The sequence below is a fragment of the Chroicocephalus ridibundus genome, chromosome Z (assembly GCF_963924245.1).
Source record: "Chroicocephalus ridibundus chromosome Z, bChrRid1.1, whole genome shotgun sequence".
In the NCBI taxonomy this organism is placed as follows: domain Eukaryota; kingdom Metazoa; phylum Chordata; class Aves; order Charadriiformes; family Laridae; genus Chroicocephalus; species Chroicocephalus ridibundus.
Window position 1 is genome coordinate 11,484,241 of NC_086316.1, and position 14,936 is coordinate 11,499,176.

General features: G+C 41.1%; 1 protein-coding gene across 2 annotated transcripts in view; it reads left to right on the top strand.

The window, feature by feature from the left end:
* ECPAS (Ecm29 proteasome adaptor and scaffold) overlaps window positions 1-14,936 on the top strand; it is a 67,945-nt gene that overhangs the window by 17,193 nt on the left and 35,816 nt on the right. For both annotated transcript variants that reach the window (XM_063319345.1, XM_063319343.1), the window contains 14 exons: window positions 2,149-2,317; window positions 2,810-2,949; window positions 4,494-4,575; window positions 4,839-4,958; window positions 5,135-5,220; window positions 5,471-5,549; window positions 6,666-6,715; window positions 7,272-7,338; window positions 7,445-7,567; window positions 8,689-8,792; window positions 9,826-9,949; window positions 13,005-13,085; window positions 13,845-14,073; window positions 14,602-14,693. In XM_063319345.1, coding sequence (XP_063175415.1) covers window positions 2,149-2,317; window positions 2,810-2,949; window positions 4,494-4,575; window positions 4,839-4,958; window positions 5,135-5,220; window positions 5,471-5,549; window positions 6,666-6,715; window positions 7,272-7,338; window positions 7,445-7,567; window positions 8,689-8,792; window positions 9,826-9,949; window positions 13,005-13,085; window positions 13,845-14,073; window positions 14,602-14,693 — 1,546 coding nt within the window. The remainder of the gene's footprint in view (window positions 1-2,148; window positions 2,318-2,809; window positions 2,950-4,493; window positions 4,576-4,838; window positions 4,959-5,134; window positions 5,221-5,470; window positions 5,550-6,665; window positions 6,716-7,271; window positions 7,339-7,444; window positions 7,568-8,688; window positions 8,793-9,825; window positions 9,950-13,004; window positions 13,086-13,844; window positions 14,074-14,601; window positions 14,694-14,936) is intronic.

Sequence of the window (14,936 nt, forward strand, 5' to 3'; positions counted from 1 at the left end):
GATGTGTTCTTTATGTGTGAACCATTACAAACTGCATGCCTGGAAACTCATTTAAAATATGCTGTTATTTCCTGGCTCGAATGAAGCAAGTTACATGGTTCAGTAAGATACAAAACAGGATCCTAATTTTAAGAATGGGATCACCATCTTCCTTATTTAACAAAATGTCTTTTTTCTACTTAATTAGGTGTTAACACTATTCTGTCCTTGACCTCTTTTGGGATCACAGTGAAGCTATGAGACATGTGAGCTATCTGTTAAATAACCAAACCTTTAAAATAGAAGCCAGATCAAAATGCTTGCTCATCTTTCTGCAGTTGAGTTTTAAGGCTTAGTCCTCCAAGGTCATAAGCACGCGTAATCTCTGAAAACTTGTGCTTTCTAGAATTGAACTTCTAGTAACAAGATTTGTCTTTCATCTGTTTTGTGGTGAAAAATGTTTTAAGTGTAATGGCGTGTCTTGGTGTGAGCGCTGTTTCTGAGAGTGAGGATGATTTACAGAGCAACTTAAATTTACTGATCACTGCTTGTTAGGAATCTTCTAGTGTCTAAAATCAATACTTTCTCAAAATCTATTTTCCACTACCTTTTTTAGTGTCTTTGTATTGCTAGCGGAGCTTTTGAAAGAAAATAGAAATAATTTTAACAGTAGAACACACTTCTTTTTTCTGACAGTTCATTGATTCCCGTAGGATTTTTCTGAGCACCTAAGTCTTGATCACCCAAGTGGATTAACCTGAAGGAATGACTTTTAAAATAGTGAGCATGTGATGTTTCTCCTTGTAGCTTTGCTAGAGGTCATGCTCCCATCAGATGTTGTGGGGGCCACTTTCTTACCATTTGAGTGTGTAGAGTTTTGCAGCTTATAGTTTAAAATGCTTAGCCTGCTCCTCTATTCACAGCTCACACGCCTCACTTTGCCCAGGTTGTTGCTCTCAGCTTCACCCCACACTGCTGCAGCTGTAGCTGCAGCAGATGAAGTCCTTGGGCTTTGAAATGAGACTTCAGTTCCTTCCATGCTTTTGTACTCTGGCCAAGCATGACAGTTTTTAAATACTCAAAGACACCGCAAGAGTAGGGGTGAAGGTTTCATTTTCTTCCCAGATGGTGCTCAGAGTGTCTTCAGCTGGCCTGTCTCTCTGGATGCATCTCTTAAGGTCTTGTTCCCCAGGGCGAGACCATTTGCAGCTCTTTACAGCTAATTTATGCTTGGTAGAACTTGTTCTGTCATTGCCCAGTTGTGAATTAGCCTTGCCAGTCTGCATGCAGTAAAACAACCACAAAGCCTAACTGTAGGGCTTAAACCTCATAATCAAGTTCAAGTGTTTTAAGTAGTGAGACTTGGGATGAATGTTTATCCTTATTGTTGAGACTTTTTACTTCCTTTTGTTGCCTGTGCGATGAATGCAGAACAGATTATGGCTGGCTGGAGCAAAATAATTCTTGCTGGTCTGTGCACTACAATTTTGATGCCTTCATGTGTTGACTAGCTTCCAAGGATACAGGGAGAGTCGGAGTGGCTTTTGTGAGAGTATGGAGATGTGCACGGGGCAGCTAGACTAGTCAGTCTCCAAAATGACTGATATCTAAACTTCACCTTTATGGTTTTTGCTTTCCTTCCCTGCCCAGCACTAAAATTGCTGTTTTCCAAGACATTATTTTATTTATTTAATTTTTATATCAAGGATTGTTTCCTGCCACGTCATCTTGTTGCGTATGCTTCATTATTTCCCTTGTTAGGTTTACATTTTTCATAGAAATCATACAAATGTTGTTAAAGCTTTTAGTACAAGTTTCTTGAATATAGTACTGTCTGAGTATTCACTTCTAATACAAAAGTGGAACATTCTGGTTCATAACCTGAGATAACTTTTCAGAAATGCCAATGGACCCTACTCTCTCCTAACTGAGGTTGGTTTTTAAACAGTTATAGTAAGATCATTGTGGCTCTTGCAGAATGTGCTGGGATAACTGGTAGCTGAGTCTCAACAGAGTAAAATTCTGTCCTATCTCAGAGTCACGGGATTAATTAAAGAAGAATATGTGAAGTTGGGACAGGTTATGTTTATTCCTTCATTCCAGCCTCTAATTCAGCTGGCAATGTGGATTGGTAAAGCCTCTAATGAAACTCTTTTCCTACCTGCTTAGGTTCGTATTGAATGAATCTCAGAGTCGACAAAACATGCCCTCGGCCCAGGGTTCTTCATCGAGTAGTGTGGGAGGTCCTGGAATCCCTCAGCCGCCTCCAGGGATGAGCTTTTATGCAGCCAAAAGGGTAATTGGAGATAGCCCATGGACACCAGAGCTGCTGGAACAGGTACTTGCTGTGGGGCTGGTCCTTAGTGAACTGGTGGTGGTAACAATAACGGCTACAGAGGAATGGAAGGCTGGAGGGAAAATATGTAACTAATCCTGACCAGGTCTTTAGTTGCCGTGAGGGAATTTATTGAGGGACTTCACCCAATGCCTTAAGGAGCTTTACCACAGTGAGATAGGGTGGGAGGTGCCAGCAGTTCTCAGAGTTGGTTAGGAAGCAACCATGACTGCACTGTACTCCTGTGTTTTCCTCCTAAAGTAGGTTACAAAACTCTTATGTTTATGGAAGTGTCCCTTTTTAGCAGAGAAGTAGCAGAGTATCCCTAATTGTAATGCTGGTAGTACTGCTGGGTGCTGCTGAAGAGGTGGAGAACATGTGAACTTCTCCTTAGCAAGCAGAAGCCATCAGTTCAGACAGCTGAACTGCTACGGTTATTGTAACGTGTGTTTTCTTGTCAGTAACCCTGCCTTCACTTTCCCCACTGTTGAACAGTGTAAGCTGGGGATAGTGAAGTTCATTGAAGCTGAGCAAGTGCCAGAACTGGAAGCTGTTATACACCTGGTTGTAGCCTCCAGTGATACAAGACACAGCGTTGCCACTGCAGCAGACCTGGAACTAAAGAGCAAGCAAAGGTATGAGTTTGGGTGTTTGGAAAAGATGGTGCTAGTGTTCCTAACAAAGATAGCTGCAGTTAATGTAGTGCTCCAGAGAGACTGTGCTCCTAAAGGAGGAAGGCTGCAGTCCCTTGCATACCTGCAAAGCTGCACTGTATTCGCAGCAGGCTGGGAATGGTGTGGCTCACAGTCTTGCAGCTGGGAACATCACTTGGCTCCGGAGCTGACAGCTTTAGCTGTCTGTGTTCAATCATCTTTGGTATTGCTTTTGAGCCATTTGTTTATTCCTTGGTTTCCAGATTGCCCTCTGTTGATTATCAATGGTCAATAAGACCTCAGTAGGTGATTCATAGCTGGTCAACTTAGCTATATTGTCTTTCCCAGAAAAGTATACTTTCATTTAAATTATTAAGGCAGTAAAGAGACTGTAATTGTGAAGTGGACCATAGTCTAGGCGGTTTGGCAGCCACTGTTGTCTGCATTATTAAAGCATTTGCACATCTGCAGTCCACCTTTCATCATCTAAAGGCAATGTTTCTGTCTTTAACTTATCAAGAGGCCAGTGTAATTGCTGTTGGTACTATTTGTTGAGTCATTGATCGTGCAAGGTTTGCTGGCTCATGTAGGAGATGCGGAGCAAGAGAAGCCTGCCTTTGAAATGTGTATGTGGCTTCCCTATTACTAGAAGTATAGGACTGTTTAACTTGGAGTCAAATACGTAATGTGAAACCTTCTTTATTGGAGTCTATTCATGTGCCTCAATCATGACAGGGGAGATGACCCTAGTAAGTTGACAACAGCCTGGTTAAGAAAGGCAGTCTGTCCTTTGCTGTTTGTCTCATCTTTCCCTTCCTGTTGGTATTCTTTGCCTGGAGAGCAAAATACATGTGTGGACAAAATGTATGTTAACATGCAACGTTAAATGTCTTTTATGGGAAATATATGCTACTTCACAGCTCAGTTGTTTGGAAATCAGTTCCCTTACTGAAAGAAAGGGATGGTTCTGTCTCCTCCACTTTTTTCAAGCATGTATGCTTAACTTTTTGTTTTCTGTGGGGTATTTTTTGGGTATGTGTGTGTGTTCCAAACAGTCTCTTCAATAGCTAGCATTAGATGGTTATCGTGGGCAGACAGGCTTTTCTGAGAGACCGAAATGAAATAGTCCTAGAATTAAAAATACCCTCTTCCCTATTGAAATGTCAAAGCACCGAGGTTGAAGAATATGGAGAAATTTGTTGACAGATGACCATTCTGTATTCAATCAGTAGATTACCATGGTTTATATGTCTTGTTTCAGTGAGAGAGAAGGGAGCACATAGGTTTCTCATAAATTATTTTAAATTATATTGTCAGAATTTGTAGGTGAAATTTGTAATCAGTTCACATTCTTCGTGATTATATGTTATGTGGATGTGGGAGGAGTGATTAGAAGTCAAATTAGATCTATTAAAACTCTGGTAAGAACATGAATATGATGCAAAAAGCTATAAAACATAGATTTCAAAAAGTAATCAAAGCTTGGAATCATAACATGTTGGTGTTCAATGTGTTTTTTTCTTTAGTTTAATTGACTGGAACAATCCTGCTATCATCAACAAAATGTATAAAGTGTATCTTGGGGATATACCACTGAAAACCAAGGAGGTAAGATTTGCCTTCAGAGTTGCATACCTGCTTAATTTCTGAAGCTGTAATTTTAGTTGCCGTATTGTATTTGGAGAAAACACGTATGTGTGTCTTAAATCTATCACTTCCTTGATCTCTGCTTTCACTGAACCTTTTTGGTATTGAATAAATTTTTTTCTCTGTCCCAGTGTGTTCTAATTTGCAGTAGGAAGTGATTTAACTAATTTAAAAGTCCTGCTGTCCGAAGATGGACTGTATTATTTCAACTCTCTTTCTGACAGGGATCTGTTCTGAAACCAGAAATGAAACGAGAGTCAGTCAGCACCCGTGTTAAATTAAAGATAGTTCCTCATCTTCTGCGATCCAGGCAAGCTGCAGAAACTTTCCCAGCTAATATTCAGGTAACACTTGCGTTCCTAAGCTGCTCTTCCTAATGAGATTAATAATACAGTTCCTCCAGTACTTAGGGGACAGAAGCACTGTTACTGATGACAGCGTTTAAAGAAGGGGAATTGGAAAACCTTTGAGAGTGAGGCCAGATGTTCTCTATAATCTGCTTTTTATTCCTTTTGACCAGGTGGTTTATGATGGACTCTTTGGTGCAAACACAAATGCAAAGCTGAGAAGTCTGTCCTTGCAGTTTGTGCATCATATTTGTATCATGTAAGTAATTTGGAGTGAACACAATGTTTTTTAGTTATTTGCCTAGAAGCCACTCTGTTTACTAAATATATAACTGAACTAAGGGCAAAGAAAGAGTACTAAAACTCACAGAAAGTAGAGTTTGTTCCTTAGTCACACATTGAGTTGTAATTTCTCAGTTTAACAAAGTTGAGAAAAAATGATGCTGAGAAAAGATACTTTTGAGGGATGCAAAAGGTAATACTTTGTTTGTTGGTGTCTCTAATTGCAGTTGTCCAGAAAGTAAAATAAAGCCATTGGGCCCAATGCTTCTAAATGGACTTACAAAGCTGATCAATGAATACAAAGAGGTAAGCTGAAAGGTTCTTTGACATAGAGCTATAGTTCTTCCTGTGAATACAAGTGAAAGACAAATACCTTTATGATGGAAACTGGTAAATCTCTTTTTTGTAGTTGCCTGAGAGGCTATTAAAGGACACTTTTTAAGAAATTTTGTTGGAATAGAAGCAAATACCTTAATAGGCTGCATAAGGGAACTGTTTTACTTGTTTAACAGCTATGGATAGGTGCCTGGACACTATTTGTGAAGTCTCAGGAAATAATAGTATTGGTAATTTAAAGAGTGAGGCCAGAGTAGCGTCTAGCTGCTGTTACTCATTACTCCAGAGCACACAGGGGCCTCAGCTCCAGCCGTGTACCCCGGTGTGATAAGCAGCTGTATAGGCTCTGCTTGTAATACCTTCCATCCTGTGTGTCCAGGGATGGTATTGCTGTAGCAAGGGTGTTAGAAACAGAACCGCAAACGCCACTGTGGCCTGAAGAGATCTTCCCAGTGCCACTTCAGAAGGGAAATTGCCCACAATGTGCCTACATGTATCTTACGAAGGGCTGATGCTGCAGACTTCCTCTTCTGCAGCTTTGATCCTCTTGCTGGTTCATTTGAACTGTTGGATGTGACCTCTGGCCTGAGTTGGTGTTGAGCACATGGGCCTCCCCTGCCATTGGGAAGGGCATGAAAAAGGAGTGTTCAGAAGGAAGTAAGCCCATATATAAATGTGCTGTGTTGGTCATCTGCAGGATCCATTGTGCAAAACAGCTTCCTTTGTGTAAAGCTGCTGTTTTGGGCCAGTGGAAGGTTTCTGTCCCTTTGCTACTGTTTCATGTACTTACTGAATCTCCTTAGCTGTCCCGCTTGAAATAAAATGTGAGTAGCTAAGACAGAAGGGAGATTTACATTTTGTCACCATTCATAATTCTCTTTTTCTTGTGGAAATGCATGCTTTCTCTGTTCCTACATAATGCTTTTATTCCCGGATACGATTATTTTATGTTCCAGGATTCTTTGTCCATGAAAGCCTGTTTGAGCACTTTGGACACAGGATTTAAAGTAAATGTTTAATTATAAGAGACATGCCTTTGCATATTTTTGGTTTTGCTGAATTTTGTTTATTGTTTTATCATTCCAGGATTCAAAACTGCTGTCAATGGCATACTCAGCGGTTGGAAAGCTCTCCAGGTAACTGAATCGCCATTTAAGCAATGGGACGTTGAATAATTTTTCCAGAGTAATCTGTTAATTTATCAGCAGCAAGCTTTATGCCACCTGCCAATTTTGCGATTGAGCATATAGTGCAGAGAAAAGCATTCTTCTTTTGACATCTCCAGAGATGTAGAAAGAAATATGTTTTTAGCTGATAGCTTCTCTAGCAGTGATTAATGGCAGCTCATGAATTATGCACAGAATTGAAGAAACGGTTCCACTTTCTGGATTGCCAGAAACATAAATTTAAGGAATGTACAGCAAAGACCAGAGGGCATGAAGCTAGACAAGTGGCTAGTTCAGTGGTATACTGGTGATCTACGTGATTGTCCATAGAAGATCTCACTTTACAAACTGTGTTAAGAAGGGGTGTGCTGCTCCATGATGGAAATGGATAAGATAGCACAAACTTTCTGTGCTGGTTCTGTCTTGTTTGACAGTTAAAATGTGGGATGAGGGGAAGACCAGTGAAATGTGAAGCATTTCAGTTTAAAAATACAAAAACCTTATGAATTCAAATATCTTGTTTCAGCCGAATGCCTCAGCTCTTTACAAAGGATATAGCACTGGTACAGCAGTTCTTTGAAGCTTTATGCAAGGTGGGTGCTGGGGGGCCTTTGGGAAATCATTAGTATTTTGTCCTGGTTTTGCTTAATTCTTGTCACCACACACTGTAAAGTGAAAACTCTCGGTTTTGTACTGCAGGAAGATGCTGATACTAGGCTTGCCATTCAGGAGGCCTTGTCTATGATGGTTGGAGCATACAGTAACTTGGAAGGAGCCCAGCGCACCCTGATGGAAGCTCTTGTAGCTTCTTATTTAATAAAGGTATTTTCAGTGGAGTCAAAATTAAGTACCTTTAAAAAAGAGGTGTTCATTGTTTTCCTGTTTCCTGACACTTCATGATATATACTTTTGGGAACAGGTCTCCCTTACTGATTGTATTGGCCTGTCTGGGAGAAGAGGGGGGGTGTATGCTCAGATGAAGTATTTTAATGTGGTACAGTGGCTGCAATGAGGGTGACAATGCAGTTCTCTATTTGTGTTCTGTTTCGCAAAGAAATGAAGCCATTGCAATTGCCCTGTATGTTTCTTATGGTCTTCTCCTAAGAAAACTTGGAGAAGTAGATGTTTCAAGGACAGTATCTTGTGAAACGCTTTGTGAAAGCAAAAGTTTGGTAGAAAGGATCGTTCACTGCCGAGTGGGGATTTCAGTGTGCTGTGTGATTTCTAGTGTTATAAATCACCTGGGAAAGTCCCCAGGAACTCAGCCTTGAGACTGTAATCCAGAGGAAACCACATTTCACTGGCTCTCTAACTTTACTGAGCATCCTGTTTGTTTTCAGAATTCCTCAGAGGTCTAGTTTTTCAGAAAGAATGCTTTTTGTATGCTCTGTGTTTGCATGGGTACTCAGGGTGTCTGTGGAGGTATATGTATTTCTAGTGGTTGCACTAACAACTCTGTAAGAGATTGTTTTCATGGTGGTGACTCTTTTGCCTGAGTCCTCAAGTGACCTAGGTCTCCAAGCAATACAATTCTGAGACTATCTGAACCCACCCTAAGCTAATGTTTCTTTTCCACCTCTGGCTATGCTGCTTTAAGTGCAGCTCTGTTTTGTGTGGGTACGTGATGTATGTCATTATTCATTTCAAAACTGCCTGGGTGGGGCAGTTCAGATGTCTAAGAATTAGTGATAAACCTGATTTATGATTCCCAAAAATTAGACAGTTCATTCTCCACTTGAGTATGTATGACAAGCTAGCTTTTCTTTTCCGTCTCCTGCCAAATGAAGAGTTGGCAAGAACAGTCTCTCAAAATGTCTAAACTCTTTGAGTCATGTTGGTACCAGAGGACAAAAGAGATGACTTGTGGTTTACAAGTGATGAGTGCAGGTCATTATTGTGTTCATTTAAAACCCAACCATATGTTTTTGTGTCTTATTTTTAAGCCTGAAGTTCAAGTACGTCAAGTGGCTGTGAAATTTGCCAGCACAGTATTCCCTCCAGACCATATCCCTTCCAGATACTTACTCCTGTTAGCTGCAGGAGACCCGTAAGTCGTTTTCCTTTTTAAGTTATCTTCATAAACACACACACACATTTGCAACCAATATATATTTGGATTAAATATGAATTCATATATATGTGTGTATGTATGTATGTGCATAAAAACTCATCACTGAAAATCAAGTATGTTAGTTTTGAAATTAACCTTTACATAGAGCATTCTTGACAGTTCTGTGGAGGACTGCTGCTGTGCCTTGTGGTGATCTTTGGCTTGGATTCTTTTTCTTGTTTCAGATGAACTGCTTTCACTAAAGCACTTCGTGTTAACAATCAATTGCAATTGCAAAGTAAAAATGCATTAATTGAAATCAGCTTTACAGAGGCTAGGAATTATTTTTTCCTGGTAAATTCTATCAGTCTATTTTCAGGTTGTATTTGCAAAGAATCAGGAGCATGCACTTGTGAGAGTTGCCACTCTCTGATGAAGAGCAGTTGGCTGATTAAATTACAGTAATAATTTCATTTGCAGTTTTCTATTACTGCAATTTGTGGTGGGGGTTTTGGTGCAACTTATTTTAATTGCTCGATTTTTGGTGTGAGTAGCTATTGTTAACTAAGGAAAGCTAAACAGATCAATTGCAACAAACCATGCTGTCATTGCAGTATCAGCAGTGTTTCAGGAGTTGATCTTCTGTTAAGCAGGTAGCAATAAACGTACTTTGTAGGTGTCAGTTGAAGCTTGACTATAGGAAGTGATGGGGAGGACGAGCGTGTGGGAAAACAAGAACCAGGAACTGATGGGTGGTGAACACTTGCAGGATGTAAGAGGAGCAGAAGTGGGGTGATCCAGACTGTTTTGCAGAGGCCACTCATAACTATCTTTTTTTCTTCCCCCTTTCTAAAATAAGCAAATCGTTAAATGTTCTAATGCAAGCTTTTTTCCCCCTTCCTTTCAAAAAAAACCACTTCTCATTTAAAAACTTTTCGTTCTCCCCCAGCTTCCCAAGATATCTTAGTGCTCATTAAAGGCCATTTATTCTGGGCAAATAATGTCTGTTTCTCATCTTTTCTTCTGAAAGGCGGGAGGAGGTACACGGAGAAGCGCAGCGGGTGCTGAGAACATTTCCTGGTAAAAATGAAAAGGAGAGTTCTGGGAAGCAGATGCCTTCCTTCCCTGAAATGGTCCATTACATTCAAGACAAGGTACAGTGCTTCTGTCCCAGTAAATGACAAATACATGCCTGATGGTCAGGCATATAATAAGTGTGGTCTTCCCTTCCCTGTATTCCTCTCCCTCACCTCCCCTGAGGAATAAAGTTAGTTAAAATCATGGTGAAGACCCCACATAGTATTGCATTACCAAGATTAGCACTCATTGTTACCTTCTGCTGGCAATAATTGCAGGAGATCCAAGTGTTAAGGAGGCAGATCCTTTAACAAAGGAATTATTCTGCTTTGATGCTGTTTGTGCAGAAAATGTGTGGAGTGAGGAATCCAGTGTTCAAAGGTGATAATCCACCATGTTTCACAAACATAGTTTGCTCACCAGCACATTATTGAAGGGTCAGGAAGGTCACTCTGTGGTTGGGCTAGTGAAAAATAATACTTTACATAAAACAGAAAAAAGATTTCAGGCTATGAAAGGAGATACTGGACCAAGCGAAGAAGTCTGGTTTGTTGACTTAGAGTCTTAATTATTCACCTTCATTGAAATCTGGAAATAATGGCCATGTAAATAACCTATCATGACTTTAGTGGAACATGCCAAAAACTGTACCACTGAGTTTACCCTTACTGTTTGCACTGAGAGATCATCTGAAGAAATGTTAAAATCTTGTTCGTATTACACACTTATGTGTGTAGCAGCTGTACTAGGCTTATAAGGTATAAAGATGATGTGGAAGGTCACTGACAATACTTTTTTACCCTCTGATGGTCTACATTTTTTAAAAATGTCACAAATATATAATGTTGGAGCACATCTGGTTTTGCAAGAGACCTGTGACAGCAGAACTCTTATACCTGAGATATTTCTTGTGAAGTCACAGAATCACAGAATGACAGGGGTTGGAAGGGACCTCTGGAGGTCATCTTCCAACCCCCTGCCAGAGCAGGGTCACCCAGAGCAGGTTGCACAGGAACGTGTCCAGGCAGGTTTTGAATGTCTTCAGAGACGGAGACTCCACACCTCTCTGGGCAGCCTGTGCCAGTGCTCTGCCACCCTCAAAGGAAAGAAGTTTTTGCTCATGTTGAGATGGAATTTCCTGTGTTCCAGTTTGTGCCCGTTGCCCCTTGCATCACTGAAAAGAATGTGGTGCCATTCTCTTGTCACTTGCCCTTCAGATGTTGATAAGCATTGATGAGATCCCCTCTCAGTCTTCTCTTCTCCAGGCTAAACAGACCCTGTTGCATTAGAACAACAGTATACAACAGAAATGTTCTGTACTGTGCTGGTGTTGTACTCTCCTGGTGTACTCTGCTAGTATATGAAGTATTTGAAGCTTTATGAAAAAACTTGCTTTAGTCCAAAGTAGTGGTTATTCAAATAGATACAAAAAAAATAACAAACCAAGATCAAGTTTCAGATAACACTGTTAAATACCCGTCCCCTTGTAGTTAATTTTAAAATTTTCCTTGACTTCTGTAGTGTCATTAAATAACTATGGATTGGCCTAGTTTATTCACTACTGAGAAAAGCAAGAGTCCCTCACTCCTGGGTGAATTTAAAAAACATTTTTTGAGGACTCTTCAGATCTTAATAAGGCGTATTAAAAAAACCTTGAGGTACTTTTCTTTGATTAGTTATCTTGAAGTGTGAATTTTCATGTATCTTGAATAATCTGCGAGTGTTGGAGATGTTGGAGAAGTTTTTATGCATTGCTTGGCACAGCAGGCCAAGATGCAAAATGGGTTTCCTGCATGAGTTAGCATGATCCTTCCCTCCCCCTGAAAGAAAGTGTATGTGAAAGAGTAGGACATGATCTGCTGGGTATGGTTGGGAACCCATTCTTCAAGGGAGTTGTCTTATGGTTCACTAATTCAGGTTTTCACTGATGGTTCTGGATGTCATTGAAGTTCCAGTGCAGCAAAAGATCTAAGCACACTAAGAGATCATAGAATTACAGAATCATAGAATGGTTTGGGTTGGAAGGGACCTTACAGATCATCTTGTATCATCCCCGCTGCCATGGGCAGGGACACCTCCCACTAGACCAGGCTGCTCAAACCCCATCCAGCCTGGCCTTGAACACCTCCAGGGATGGGGCATCCACAGCTTCTCTGGGCAACCTGTTCCAGTGCCTCACCCCCCCTGACAGGAAAGAATTTCTTCCTAATATTTAATCTAAATCTTCCCTCTTTCGTTTAAAATCGTTACTCCTCCTCCTATCACTACACTCCCTCATAAAGATTCCCTCCCCATCTTTCCTGTAGGCCCCCTTTAGGTACTGGAAGGGCTGTTATAAACTCCCCTCGGATCCTTCTCTTCTCCTGGCTGAACAACCCCAACTCTCTCAGCCTTTCTTCACAGGAGATGATCTCAGGATCTGTTGACTTCTGTGCAGCTGCCTTGTGTGTTTATTCAGAAGCAAGGCTGCTGTGCTGAATCCAGCCCTAGCACTGATGTGCGTATCACCTAAAGAATATGGACGTGCTTTGCTGCGTTTGCAGTGGCTGTTACTGGAAACCTCCTGTTCAGGTGGTTTTTCTGCTGGAATATTCCTGCTTGTCGAAGCTAACATTTTGACGGAAAGGACTTGCCCACTTGCTGCAGCAGCCTTCTGCCTCACAGGTAGCAGGGCCTGGGAGCCTCCCTGGGTGTCCAGGTCCCAGCGCTGGGGACGCCTGGCTGCTCTGCAGCCTCTCCAGACAGAGTTGAGGTCTCCAAGCGTCCTGGCTCCCCATCAGCTGGGCTGCCTCAGAGTTTGCAAGTTTATGAGGTGTTTTGTTTTTAAATTCTAAAGCACTTCTTTTTTTCCTGAGGGAAGGAAGAATGTTGTCCTCCTCCAGCCTCCCCTGCCGTTTCCTCTCATGAATTCAGAGTTTCCACTTTCTGAGTTGATAGGGATGTAAAGTTGATGGACCTAAACTGTACTATTACCAAGTGCACTGTGCCTTTTTTGTTATAGAACTGTTGTACATTTTCAGTTGCAAAGTGGAGGATAAACATAGTTGCATCAGCAAAATTTCATCGACCTTTCCAACATCTCTGCGGCTCATGGGTCTCAATGTTCAGCTCTTAATATACTCTGTTGTTTAGGCCTGTCACCGAATGAAAACTCCGGCTAAATATATGACTGGAACTGCAGCGTTGCCTTTCAATCCTGCCACATTTGGAGAGGTAATTGCCTGAACTTACTTCCTCAGATATGTATACCAATATTTATTTAGAGCACAGTGTAAGAAGCTAGCAGTTACCATAAATCACCCTACGTTCTAACATTCCTCTTTTAAACAGATGTTAGGATTAACTCTCTTTCCTTTATCTGTCTGTCCTTAAATGGCAGTCTGAACAGGATTTTCAAGGGGGGTGGGAGGACTGTTCCCAAGAGGGCTGCTCCGCTGCTTTCTGCAGCATACCTAGTGTAACAGCTTCTCGGAGGGAGAAACTGGCAGTCCTGTGCAGAAGTCCTGTTATTCTCCTCGAGGCTGTTCTGTTCACAGCAGATTCCCTGGCTTCAGCGATCTGTAGACACAAAGCTCAGATGGGATGCAAGGTCTGTATTGGCCATGCGTTGGGTTGCATTTGTACACATGCCAAATTGCTGTAGGGTACAGGCTGAACTGCCTGCAAGGACGTTGCATCAGCTGGTGATAAACCAAAAGTCTCTGTATGATTTAATCTTTCGAGAGTGATGCAGGCACTGCAGGGTTGTCTGCTTACACAGGTGTATTGTAGGAACTGGTCCCAAGATTTGTCCCACTTTATATTTGTTCCTGTCTCCATGCTGACTCTTCTGTCTATATTTGATTAAAGAAGGAAACATTTGTTTTGGTTACATTAAGTACAGCATATTCCTTGCTCTTTTATTTTGTTTCCTCCATGGTTTTCCAAGTGCTCGTGCACTCAGTATCCTGTGTTCTTCTCTTCTCTACTTAGATAGTGCTGTACCTGCGGATGTGTCTTGCTCACAGTGCAGGTGTGGTGCCAACCTCACAGAGCTTGGCAGATATGCAAGATCATGCTCCAGCCATTGGACGTTATGTAAGAAACCTCCTGTCTGGCAACCACATAACTTTCTCTTCCTCCTCCTCTTCAAAAAGTGCAGAAACCAACCCTGTACATATATATATTGGCCTTCTTCAGCAGCTGCTAGCTGGTGTTGGAGGTAAGCAGCTGTGTGCAGCATCATCTTGAAAAAAAAAAATCTTCTCTTATTAGAAATGAGTTGCCAGCTCAGTGCTTTGAACTTGGCTGCAGCAGTCACAGATTTGCAACACGAACTGCAAACTCTTCAGCTGAAGCTTGTTCTCTTCTGTGCTGCTGTGTAGGTAGGAGAAAGCGGGAGAGTAAAATTGCAGCATCAGTTGACATAATGCTTTAAAATTCTGAGGCTTTCTCACCAGTGAATTGTGTCTTCCTCACTCTTGATAATAACGTGTCTTGATAAGTGTAGTCTTAAAGCACTTGAAAGCCTTCAGAACAAATTACTACTAGAATGTTTTTTGCTATTAGTTTCCCTAGTATTTCTGAGAAATACTATACCCTATTATTCTGTATTGTTTGTTATCCCTAGTGAATTGCAAATGAATGCTTTGAAATGCCTGATACTTCTTAAGCTCTTTTTGTCACTGATTGTTAGATTGTTGTAAATACTGCAATTGTTTAATAACCCGATTCTTTAATTACTCTTTAGGTTTGCCAGTCATGTATTGTCTTCTAGAAGTTGTTTCAGTGTATCCAGAAAAACTAGCCACCAGATTTGTAGACAAAATGGATTGGATAAAGGTATGTGGTGGAGGGGGCTTGGCATTAAAATCTGGCATTTTCCCATGGTGGAATGGAGTATTATTTCCAAGCGTGAACTTAATTTGAAATCTGGTGTTTCTACTTACAGTCAGCACCTCACAAGATGTTATATGTAGCAGGGTAGGGAAAATTATTTTTTGGTTCTTTGCTGTTTCTGATTTTGTGCATTGACCTACGTGTTCTGGGTAATGTATGTCATTGATCCTGTTGGTATAGTCAGTT